We start from the raw sequence: 12,869 nt of genomic DNA on the forward strand, positions 1-12,869 counted from the left end.
GCTGCTGGCTTTTGGGATCTTCCCGCTTAGCATACACACAGCTGGTGCACACCAACCAGCAAAACACATGCTGTGCAAAGAGATCTGGGCTATGGTATGGGCTTTATAAACAGAGCAGCTCACAGGAGCCCCTGAAAGCAGCTTGGTGGAACTGGCTTGATTATATGGGTTCTATATTCTGTTTTTTGCTATTGTTTCTGCAGCATCCCACAGCAGTGCACAGAGATGTAGAACTATAATGTGAGCAGGAGATGGCTCTTTGTTTTGCCTTATGTGTAGCACAAACTCAGGGATTTTCTGGCTCAGTACTGGCAGTGGGTGAGGGTGACAGCACAGCTGCAAGGAGCTCTGGGAAGAGACAGCTAGCCATAAGAATGTGGATGGAGCACCCCAAGGTGCTGAAACATCTCTGGGCAGTTCCCTGAGCTCTCCTGGGATGCTCAAGCTCCATGGCAAACTGGGGTCTGGCACTGTCCCCTTGCAGTGCAGAGGGCTCTGCACAGAACAAAGGAAGAACAGAGGATCAGAGTGATTTGTATATATGTAATTTTGCCCCAGCAACTGCTCCTGGGTGGTAACAGGTGTGGTGAAGCTTGGGTGAGAGCAAATTCTGCCCCTTCTCTCCCCTGACTGCAAATTTAATGTGTTTGATAATCTGTTTGTGCATTTCCCCCAGTCCCTGGAAACCCCAGTTTCACACCATGGGGCAGAAAGAGGGCTGTCTGCTCCTTCTCCCTCCTCAGAGGGGAGAGACAAGAGCTGTTGATTCCCTCATTCCCTTCCTGGAGCAAAGTGCTGGAGCACCACATACCCTTCTCTGGTGTGGAAAACTGTGGGTGGAGAAACACAGCCCATTATGTGCAAGAGAAATAAATTGCTGAGATTAATTTTGTGTGGTTCTATTCAGCTCTTCCTGCCAAGGCAGGCTGCTGTCATCACAACCCCTAATCTGATTTCTTGGAAAGAAGCAAAGCTGAGTGGATGTGAGTGGCATACACAGCCATGGTCTGCTGGGATCCCACGCTAGTCTGCTGGGGAAGTTGGGAGCAGGATGCTCTCAATCTGCACCCCATAAGTCTCTGGTCCATGAGTGAGGCAGAAATGCACTTCAGTGACAAGTTATAAGGTCCAGCTAGCCCTATGAAGAACAACTGTCTCTCTTCCTTCCCAGGTCAGCTGTTTTCAAATGGCCTCTTGCTTCTTTCACCATTAGCATTAGTCCTTTTCTAATGAAATACAGGTTTAAAGATGCCAACACAGAAGAGCTGAAGGACTAAAATAGCATAAGGCTTCATTTACAGCTGAAATCTGGTCCAATTCCATTTAGATAGCCAGGTGAAACAACACTTCCTCAACCCTGGCTCGAAATAATAATTTTAAATTTATAGACTTGGTAGGACAGAGAGATGCATCAAGTGAATATGCCTACATCTGAGCAGGACTCTGAGGTCAGAGAAGAGACATAGGTTTTTTAAGCCTGCAACTTGTTGAATTCCGAAGCAGTCATCTTTGGATGAGTCAGATGAAACAAGTCAGATTAATTGCTCCTGAAAGGTGACTATTTCTTTCCAGTGGTTATATAGGGAGGCTGCACTAATTAGCTGTGACATAGAGCTGTCTGCCAGGTAAAGATCTCAGCTCTGGTGTGGTGAATCTCATCCCAGACTGCCCACCTGCCCCACCTGCCAGGTCAGACCTGGACCTTCTCCAGTGTACACAGAGCTATCTTCCTTCAGGTTAAGGGGGCACAGACACCCAGGAGCTTTCACTCTGTGTTTCACTGCCAGTCTCTTATTTAGGGCCACTTTGTTCTGTAGTAACTCTGGCAACCTGGCAAAATGTCTGGCCTCAATATTGAGAGTCCTGAGCCCCTACAGCTCCCATGCTGACTTCAGCCTAGCCAGTATATATGAACACATGCCAGATGTTGCTGAACACAGGCATTCCTTTGTGGGAATACTGCCAGCCTGTAGATACAAACTCTGCCCCACAGTGTATTTGAGTATTGAGGATTTATTTCACATTTTGTTCCGTGCCTTTCTGAAAGAAAAGCCTTTCCATGTGAGACATATTCTGATTTAGTGTGACGACTTCTGCAGTGAGTTGTCACTGTTTAGCTGGTGGAGTTGCCCTGAGAACAAATATATTCATTCCTGGGAAAAGTTCCACCAGTGGAGTGAATTTTATTTGCTAAGCTTGTTCATATAAATTAACAGCATGACAAACATACAGAAGATACAGAGATCAGACCCATGCTGGTCGTTCCTTTGCTAAGGATTGCTAATCTCACATGGCCATTGTTTGAGGATGAGAACTCACTGCAGAGCCTGGCCAACTTTGCTTTCCATGAACAAACACCATGTCTGTGCTCGCTTCTCTCTCACATCAAAGCTTTACACAAAAGGAGTAACTCTGCCTTCTTTCTGTCTGTATGAGTCTGAGCAAAATGCTTCCTTCCCAGACAAAAGGGTGTACTTGTACCTGAACCCTGCAATTTCTATGTACCTCCTTTGCTGCCCAGGTCTCCACACTGTACTTAGGTTCCTGCACTTTACTCCACGACTCATGGTGTGAGGTACATTTTCTCTGTTCTCTTCTGGCCTCAAAATGCCTCTGTAAAATTAACTAATCAGACAACCCCTCATTTCTTCATCCCCATCCTTTGCTTTTCCTGGACTTCAGTGGTGACTTTCATCTGTCTTGTAAACCCTCTAACAACCAAGTAACCAGGGCTATAGGAAGCCATCCAGAGCAGCTAATTCTAAGGTGAGAACTAGTATCACTCCCATTCTGTTGCCCAACATCCCTCCTCCCCTGCAAGACACATGGCACTCCCTCTTGCTTTCATGTGTGTCTTTAGAACTGTGTAAACAGATATTAGAACAGTCTTATAAAATAATATTGCACAATAGCCACGGGCAGTTCACAGCTGCCCAAGAGTTCTGATTGCTTCCTAGATTCCTATGCTGTTCTCAGTGGAAAGCTTTCATTGAAGCACTAGATGACAACCTGAAGACAGGGAGGCTTCAGTAGCTGTGTAAATGAACAATGGAAGAAGCAAATTCTTACAAACCAATGCTAAAAACATCCTTCTAAAATCCCCCTCCTTTGACACAGTGCTGTGAAATTTTTGGTCTTTGATAACAGAAGAGAGGAAAGACACTGGAGATCAGTGTTCAACAATGTCAAACCCCAAGGAAATGTGTGTCAAAAGACAAAGCTTCAACAGTGCTGCACAGATTTAAAAAAAGGGAGGAGAATTTCACACTGCAAAGCTTGTGAAACTTCCTATTTTTGGCACAGTTCTTTCAAGAAGCCTTTTCTTAAGAAGGCAGGCTTCCCTTTAAATGTACTTTTAGAGCAGGCTAAAATCTGTGGCATCTTTGGTGGGCATGCTGCCCTTCAGCATTGCTGCAGGAATGTTGAGGGTAAAAACCATTTGATGGTCACATTAAAGGTGAAAATGTTTTCAGAGTAGCTTCTCCTCTTCACAAACTACCCTTTACTTTTCTTGCCTGAGGCTTCATCTCTTCAGTAGTTATGCAGTGTGATTGAACTGTACATTTACTTCAACTAGAGGGAAAAACCCACACAATTACTAAATCCCGATGCAATAAACAGAATTCTGTGTCATGAGCATCTGGCACATCCAGTTACTTGTATTACTTGTATCTCTCCATTTAGGACTCCCAGCATCAACCTAAGCTCTGTCAGCTGCAATGCTTGGGTAATGCAAAAAGGCATCTGCAACCACAGGCAAGCCTTTACCTGTGACATAGTAGGTGTCATGGGCATGAAGTTCCTTACAAATTAACACATTTGTGATTAGGTATAGTACAGCACTAATTATCTCTGCTTTCTGCCTGAGAGCAGCAGGGGAGAGGGAGCATTCTGTTTATGGTATGTTTATGAATGGCTCTGCAAGCTGCTGCACACCCCCAGATTGTGAAAATAAACCCCTGTCTATGGGTGGGTCTCTAGAGCTTTCCTTTAGCCCTTGCTTTAGCTCCCAAGCCAGAACTGAAATCACTAGGTAACAGATATGTGGGGCCTTTCCACCTCCAGCCATCTGGCTGGAGTAGGTGTCTTCAATTGCCTTCTGCTCAGATCAGATTTAGGGATGGACATGGGAACTCATGTGCTGGGAAATGTTTTCAACTTCTGCCAGCATCGACATCCACAAGGGAAATAAGCAGTAGAAAAGGCACAGTAAGTTAACGTCCATTCCTCACTCTTGAGGCATCTGGCTCCCAGTCCAATCCAAACTGTAACTCAGTGTGACAACCCACTCATTACTGCCATCAGTAAGAGTATAAACCCAGAGTCAGTCTGGTTTTCACATATGCAGGCACTGAATGCTGAGTTTTTCCCTATGGATTGAGATTCCAGAACAAGAGGGGTCACTCATTCACTAGCTGTTAGATGGATCTGTATCCTAGGATGCCTCTTGGCTGGGATCCCGCTAGAATGACTGGTCTCCACTGTGCTGCCAACTTTCATAAAACAATACAGATGGCAATATTTATGCTTGTTGAGTGGTCTTTGAAATGAATATGAGAGTGGCTCAGTAGCACAGGCTTTCACACATTTTACAGTTCTACTCCTAAGTCCAGCACTTAGCTCTTGCTCACTCAGGGTTTTCCCTGCTTTCCATTGAATCCCTGTCTTAGCATAGACTCCCCAGTTTGGCCCTGGACAAGATATCTGGTAACTGACTGCCCATGTTCTCAATGAGCATCAACATTTTCGTGTAGCTCTAAGCATAGGTGTATCTGGATCTCACATGCTGAAGGTGCTCAGCTCTAGGTCTACCCTTATGGTTTGAAGCACCCAAAATATGGACTAAATTCTTCCTGGGGAGATATCAGGCCAATTCTGGACTCACAGGGCTTTATGCAGTCTTGATTTGTCCTAAGATCTATCCACCACGAAATATGGGGCCATAACAGAACAAAGAGTCTCTTCTCCTGAAAAGCCTGCCTTGTAATGGAAGTTAAATGAATGACAATCACTATGTGGAGGGAAAAAAAGCTTCACTCAGGGGAAGAAACTCAAAAGTAGGTCTTCATTTTTTGTGGGTTCTATGGAATGAATGAGAGTGATGTCAGATGTAATATAACACTGGAGTGGAAAGCCTAACAGAAAAAGACACAGTTACGCTGTGCTGGCTTGTTCTAGACATGAGCTATCCATTAAAAGTAAGTCAAAACCCTCAACTTAATTTTGTACATATGCCATCCCAGCCCCCAGCCTCTCTCTGGGCGTTTCAAAGCTGCAGGAGCAAATTTGTCTTCTCAGAAAATATCTCCCTTGGAGGCAAAAGCACTGTGTGCATAAAAGCACTGCCAGCTTCCAGCAGCTTCCAAACACTAACAGTTCCTTGTAAAAATCCCAGATGAAGTTTGAAGCTCCCAAACTGCTGTAATCTTCATTAAAACTTTTATAGTCTGGTCCAGCCATGTAGAAACCAACTGGCTGCCATAAAATGCCATCATTTGCTATTTGTGGGTAATTCACTCTAGCACTGAGTTCAGAAGGTGAATATGACAGAGCTGTACAGGGATTAATTTGGTCTCTGACAGAATGCACACTGTGGGCACAATCCAGAGTAGACTGATGGCTCACCAGTGGGGAAGAGAGTGTTTTCCCTGCAGGTTGCTGGCTCAGGTGGGTTATGCTGGCAGAAGGAGGGCTTTGTTCTGCCACCCTACTCAGTTTGGACTTTGCAGCTCAAAGCCCACAAGTAGAAGTGTAAATACATAACATCTGATCTTTCCCTCAGAATGCATTTCCCTGTGGACAGCTATGGGTGTTGGTGTGGCTACTACTTGTTTACAATTGTGTGAGAAGAGTTTGCAAAGCCACGAAACTCAAAAGAAACCTCTGTGGAAATGTTTGTTTGCCCACAGGTGTTTCTGAGAAACTGACAGCCTTGCTTCCTGGCCTCCAGGAAACAGGCTGTCTGTAGCTGTATCCCATGGGAAGGGCTTGCCATCAGGCACTTACCTGACACAAAAGTACAAAACGACTGGTCCTGACTTTTTGGGGAAGTCATGTTCCAGCACCCGGCGGTCCAGCTGAAGCCAGTTCAAGTGTCCCCTGGCAAGAGAAGAGACAGTTTTGAGCCTGGCACCAAAGAGCTTTCTCACTCCTCACAGCAATGAGGTCTGAGATGTTACAAAATATGGACCAAAATGTGTGCTATTTGCCCTGGACTATTGCATGATATTTGAAAAGCACACAATAAATGTTTGAGGAGCAGAGGCGATATCATCCTGGCAGTGTTTCAGTCTGGGAATCGAACTGCTAAAGTTCAATCTGTCAGGGTGAAAGCCGGCAGCACTGAGCAATCAGGACAGCCCAAAATGTTATAAGCTTCACCTTTTTATTACAGGCCCCTGGAGCAGTTGTATCATTAAAAGTCTGTCAAGATTTTCATTAGAAATCCTTATGGTTAAGAGTTTCCACGATGCCTGCAGTATTTCACTCAAGGCTAAACCTGACTCGACAGTCTCAGACAGTTTATTTACCACCCACATGCCTGCAATAGCCTCTCTAGGTTTGCCCAGCCTTCCTTTTTCCTTCTTCAGAGAGCTCTTGAAAAACAGCTGCTCCATGAAGCGTTCCAGCTACAATTACCACATGCTGCTTTTCTTTTGCCTAGATGGTACCTGTCGTTATTTTCTCCTATAATTTATCCATTCCTGCCTTGCTGTTGGAAGCTTTGCTGGGCAGGAGCTCTGTTCTTTGTCACGTTCCCCACATTGTAGAGTGCTGTGTGTGCATGAGAGGTACTTTATAAATACCATCATTTGTATTACAGGGGTATCTCACTCCCCAGCTGAGATAAAGGCCCTGTTAAATTAGGCACTGTGGAAATACCTAAGGTGACATTCAGGCCCCACTGAAGCTGGCCAGATTTTTGCCATTGCCTTCAGTGATGCTAGGGTTGCATCCTGTGAGCTTTCGGCTGTTGATTTCAGTCAGACCAGATTTCACCCAGAGGGAGAGGCAGCCCTTGCCTTCAGTACTCTGCTGTCTAGACAAGCAAGGGGAGAGTTGAAATGATTTGGGGGAGAATCTTGAAGCAAATAAAGCAGGAAATGGAACTCAGATGTCCTGAGCTTTATTCCAGTGCCTATTCACCAGCTCATGATAATCCTCAAGAATAATTCTTCATTCCATTGAAAATGAAAAAAAGGAAAAAAAACCAGCCTGCTTAAAAACCAAACTATTAAATTACCTTCTAGGATTGCCACAAGCCTTAGCAATGTACCCTGTATATACAGGGTACATTGCTAAGCCTTATATATACAGCAAAGGATATATACAGCAAAAACACTCAGCTTTCACAAGGGTTTTCATGTGCATGAGCTTTGGGCAACTGAGAAACCCTTTTAGAAAGTAAGCAATGATATCCCTGTAGCAATTTAACTGGATTTACAGCTCCCCCACTCCATCTTTCCCAGAAAAATAAATATAGGGGAAAGTAGCACTTTCAGGAGGCTTTGAATCACCTGGCTTCAATGGGAATTTCTGTACTGCTGCCCTGACTTATGGAGGTGCAGAAAAGGATGGGCAGCTCAGGGACCTACCTGCCCAGGCAGCTCTGGAACCCTGCTGGGACATTGTGTGTGCTCACCTGAGCACAGCATGCTGCTTCAAACCAAGGGGTTCTAAATTACTGCTGAGCTCCACCCATCACTCTCATGGGCTCAAAATCAATATGTGGAGAAAGAAGCTCTCCTCAAATTTTGCCATGTCAGGCATTCAGTTGAAGCAGCCTTTGCATCTGTTTTGTAAATATAGTGAGTCTCAACTAGGCACAAGTGAAACATGTGGAGTCAGGGACTTTTCAGACTCATCCTGGACATCTTTTGGTGTATAAAAGGAACAAAGCTTATTTTATCCCCTGCTCTAGACACCCATGTGTTTCTTTCCAAGATATTGTAACTTTCAGACAGCTTTTTCTCTAGATAAAATTTTAAAATAATTTTTTTCTCTATTTTTTTTCACTTTAGGTAAAGGGCAGCCTATACTGTGTGTTAGGGCCACAGACTTCTGGCACTGGAAAGGGGTGATATACTGCAGATTTTCAAGCCAAACTGGTCACCTCATGTCTCCATTGCAGTACAGGGGCTGAGGACAAGTCTGCCCAGCCTGGGATCAGGGTGAGGCCATATTAACTCATCTGGATGTAGGAACTAACTGGTCTTGCTTTGGGCAGGATGCATAGCTGGGCATGCAGCAAGATGCAGGGTTTTCCTTCCATCATTTCTGCTGCTGGCATGCTACTGTGAGATCCATGCACTATTCCCTGTTGTTCAGCACAGATGTGTACTTTAACAAGGTTTGGCTTTTAGAAGGCAGATACTCCAGGCTGTCAAAAATAATCCCTGTTGAAAGATACTCAGCCTAAAAATTAGAGGTATCTAGCTTTCCTGCTGCATCCCCCTTCTTGAAATCTGTAATTTCACCTTTTTTTTTGGCCATGAAGTGCTGTTATGTTGCTTTTAACAGACCTCAGGAAGGCTGAAATTAGCTGTGAAGGCTACAGTTACATGTGGGATTGAAACAAGCCATGCTCACCCATTCCTAGCCTAAGTACAACCTGAGCATTTACCATGTAGGCCATAGTACAAAATGCTGTCAGAGCAATGAAAAGCCCCACTAAACCTGACATCCTGTGCTGAACCTGTCCAGTTGCATTTGTATCACCAATGCAGCAGCCACCAGCAGCTGATGGTGTTACACACCAGATCCCACTGAGGGCGAGCTGTTGACAATGGCCTTACTGTTTACCTCTGTGTTTATTCAACAGCAATGTCTGGGTTTGCCTAACGTGCACGAGGAAGGGTTGAGAAGCCATGGTGCACAGAACAAAAAATCACTTCAAGGTATTTCTTATTTTGAAAAGACTTGCTCTTTTCATTCTCATTGCATTTTAGCAGGAGAAACTGGTTGGTATAATCATATATATACATATGCATGTTGATCACATACACAGTTCTGAGTACTGGATTGTCTGATCTTCCACACTGGATAACACATGTAATTGCCACCAAGTTTTTAGGTTGAAGAGTTTCATTAGTCTCATCTGCATGGAGCTTAAATCCAAAGCTCCTTCAGAGGAGGAAGGTCACTTAAATCCCTGCCAGGAGCTAACTGCTCACTGTACTCAATTACTACTTATAATCTTTCATCGCTGGGGGCTTCTGCACTGCACATTGTCACCTAACTCCTTGTTCTCAAGTGTGCATGTGTGGCACGTAGAGAACAGCAGCAGTGAGTAGTCCCTGGTATCTGCCTGTGAATGTCGACTATCAGGGAGCCAAACTCCCATGCCACTGGCTCTGGGATATGTCTTCCTGTTGTCAGCAGAACTATTCATGGAGCACAATCCCATGTAAGACAGGGAAAAGTATGGGAATATAGCCCACGGCATGTAGTAATCCTGACAGTTTTCATGGACCAATTTAGGCAGCTTGCACTGGGATCCCATTCATACATGCCCATGTCTAGCTGGATTTCCTTCACGGTTCAATTTAGAGACACAAAGTAGCTTTTGTTTTATTATCGCCATCGATTTGTTCATTCAGATATTTCTATCGGTGTATTCAGAAATAATGGTGCACACAGTTGTGGGGGACCTCTAGGGAGGTTGAATACTGGAAGCCAGATAATTTTCCTCTGCTGGTTGTACTCATGTTGGCAGTTAAACTGGTGTGTCAATAACAACCACATAATCGCTTTAAGGAAAAAAACCTGGGTCCATTTAGGATACAGACTGAGTATGGATTTTGGTGCCCAGGGTCCATTTTGTTGATTGTGTGCTGTAGTTCTGTTTTCTTTTATAAGTAGAGAGTGGCACATCAATGAGTACTTTGCCTCCAGGTGGTTCTGTTTATACAGTTTTACTGCTTAATGTCCAGTTTTCTCAAAAGTGGATCCACATTGATTTGTGTTATAAAGGTATTTGGGCCAATGAACCAACTCACACTCTTTCCGTGTCAGGCTCATTCTGAATTAAATGGACATTGAGAAAAAACAATTCACATAATATAACCCATATAAACTATTTATATTTCCATCAATTGCAACAGAAACAAAAAACCCTTTAAGCTCACAGATTTTCTCAATTACTTTTGAAGAGGCTGAGAAGCTCATGGGGCCATAAGAGTTTAACTATACAAATTTTGCAACACAGTGGACTTGGTGATAAAGGAACTGGTCTAGTGCCAGAGCAGGACATTATTCTCTGAGCTGTACCCTCCGTTGGACCAGCTGTTCAACCAGGATGTGGGACACCTGCTCCCTCACTGTGGCTTTGCCACATGGCTGGAGAGTGGAAATAGGCTTCCCCCCAGCTCCCAGGGATGAGTGGGTATTCCAGGGAAGGGTGCTACCCTGCTCTGCAGGGAGCTGTGGGATGCCAAATTTGGTAGCTCTCAATGGAGCAGGTGACTCAGATCTAAGGACAACTGAGGGATATGGAAACCCTGCCCATGGCCCAGAGGGGGAGTCTGCAGTGAACAGAAGGTTAATCCTGGCCACTTGCTCTTAGTGAATGCTGGAGGAGCTGATCCAAAGGGAAAGGGTGGTTAGTGGAGATTCATAACCAGTTGAACTAAAACCCAAGCTCTTCCCCCATCCCTTTTCACTTTTAATCAAGCAGGATATTGCTCTTCTGGCTTCCTGTGAAGCTTGGCCCCTGGTGCTGTACAGGGACACCCTTTTGACCTGCGCTCCCCTGCAGTTAATGGCTCACACTTATAAAAGGTTCCTATGATCACTAAAATAGGAGGTGTTATTCTCCCCTCCATAATAGTCTGACAATCTAATTTTAGTCACGCTGAATGCAGTAATGACCCTGCATTATCACAAGAAACTATTAAGTTGCCAACACAAAGGTTGTTCCTATTGATTTTCTTCTAAGGTTGTCATGATAGAGCACAACTAATGAATGAAAATCCCCGGTCTAAATAATTTCTAAATAAATTACTCTCATAGAGCTTTTACTCTTAAATAGAAGAATTGATTTAATACTTTAGTGGCTTTTCTTCTTTCTAAACTTGCCATTTAGCCAACCTCAGACTGCATTATGAATTTAAGGCTTGTTCTGTTTCAGCTGGTTATGAGTCCCCTTCAAGTAAAGCACATGGAAACTCAGTGGAGAGTGAAGAAGTCCCTCAGGGCCTGTGTCACAGAATTAAAGGGTTTCTTTTTACATTCCTGGTCTGTATTAGGTAAAGGTTTGGGTTATGTGCCCTGCAAACAAACATTAAGAGATTGTTTTTACTACTTTTTGAAGAAAGGGGATTTTTCAAACTTCCATTTCACATTGCAGTTTAAGATCTGTGGTATAGACAGTCCAGTTTATTTTCTGATGCTGGCTTGGGACATCTATTTCCAAGACTCTTCCAAAAGCCCCAAGTATATTCTTTGGCTGTGTTCAGCCAAGTAAAACAATTGCTGGTTGTGCCAACTCTCTTCAAAACATTTTACAACTGAAGAGGAAATACTTTTGTCAGAGTTATTTTCACAGCACTGAAGAAGCCTCAGTGCAATGTCAGAGTCACTATGGGACAGCAGAAGGGCTTCAGACCAGCTAGGACTTAATGCTTGTTTCTGGGCTTCACTTCCTGGATTTAGTGAGGTTGTCCCCAAATCTTTCATTTGGGCTGTCTGAGCACCTCCTGAAAAGCACCCTGCTCCATCTACAGGTGTGCAGGTGACCAAGTGAGTGGATGCCAGCACCTCACCCTTTGAATCCTGCCTGGACTGAGCAGATCCATCGGCATCTGCCATGTAGCTTCAAGCTCTGTCAGCTCTCACACTTGCTCCCTTTGCTAACCCAGATCTTTGCTCAGCCAGTTAAACCTGGAAGTTCCAGGGGAGGCTGGGTCTCTCTAATTGCTGACACCTCTTTAGCTCCCCTTGCTCTCCCAGAGGAGCCCTGTGCCCACCCAGCTGAACTGAGAGCTGGGACTTGCTCAGCTGCTCTCTGGTTACAGTTTGAGATGTGCCTTGTTTCTCACCTGTGCTCTTGGGACTGTTAAGGGAACATTTCCGTCTCCTAGTGTGCTGTGGCTTCCCTGCATGGCTTTCCTGTGCCTCTCAGGCAGCACCCACTGAGTAACTTGTTCTCTCCAAGAATAAACACTGTGGTAGGAGCAATTTCTTACTCTTGCTTTGTAAAAGGCAAGTGCCTCCTACTGTTTCTCCTTGGAGGATTAGTCTCATTATTAGTCTCTTAATTTGTGTTGGGTTGGAGATCTGCAGGGATGAGCTACTCATGTCAGTGAGCTGGAATAGATTCTGAGATCTCATCTGATTCAGGTCCTGCTTCTACACATGCCTTTTGCTGAGCATTTCTCCATCCTTGGAGCTGTGTCCTGAGATGGCCTCAGGCTGTCCAAGGCAGGTGCTTGCCAAAGGAATTGACTTTAGAGGGGTGATTGCTGCCGAGATGAATGCGGATATGTTTGTGCAATTATCCAGCAGCCTCTGATTACCGATCCTGAATCGTTATTGCAGCAGATAATTTACATTTCCCTGCCACTTCAGCAGGAGAGCGGAACTGGCTCGTGACAGCAATACTGCTGACTCAGCAGTTCTGGGGACACAGTGTGGGCTTGAAAATCTTGGTTTTTTAAAATTCTTTAGGTGTGGGAAGCCTCTGCCTGATTAACATACAAAGCAAAAACCTATTGCAAACCAAGGTGGGTGTCCATACAAGACACAGTCTGTATGCCAAGGATGGTGTAACTCCTGAGAGAAAACAGCTGGAAAAATGTAACAGGGTGGTGCAGTAGCACTGAGGGGTCACAGTCTGGTACTAATCATAGCCTTTGGCAGACCTTTAATGT

The 12,869-nt window shown here is 44.6% G+C and overlaps 1 protein-coding gene across 7 annotated transcripts in view; it reads right to left on the minus strand.

Annotated features, from left to right (window-relative positions):
- Positions 1-12,869, minus strand: part of FRMD4A (FERM domain containing 4A) — a 274,615-nt gene that overhangs the window by 84,830 nt on the left and 176,916 nt on the right. For all 7 annotated transcript variants that reach the window (XM_050985247.1, XM_050985239.1, XM_050985234.1 and 4 more), the window contains exon 4: positions 6,007-6,099. In XM_050985247.1, coding sequence (XP_050841204.1) covers positions 6,007-6,099 — 93 coding nt within the window. The remainder of the gene's footprint in view (positions 1-6,006; positions 6,100-12,869) is intronic.

This window comes from Serinus canaria, chromosome 1A (assembly GCF_022539315.1).
Source record: "Serinus canaria isolate serCan28SL12 chromosome 1A, serCan2020, whole genome shotgun sequence".
Classification (NCBI taxonomy): domain Eukaryota; kingdom Metazoa; phylum Chordata; class Aves; order Passeriformes; family Fringillidae; genus Serinus; species Serinus canaria.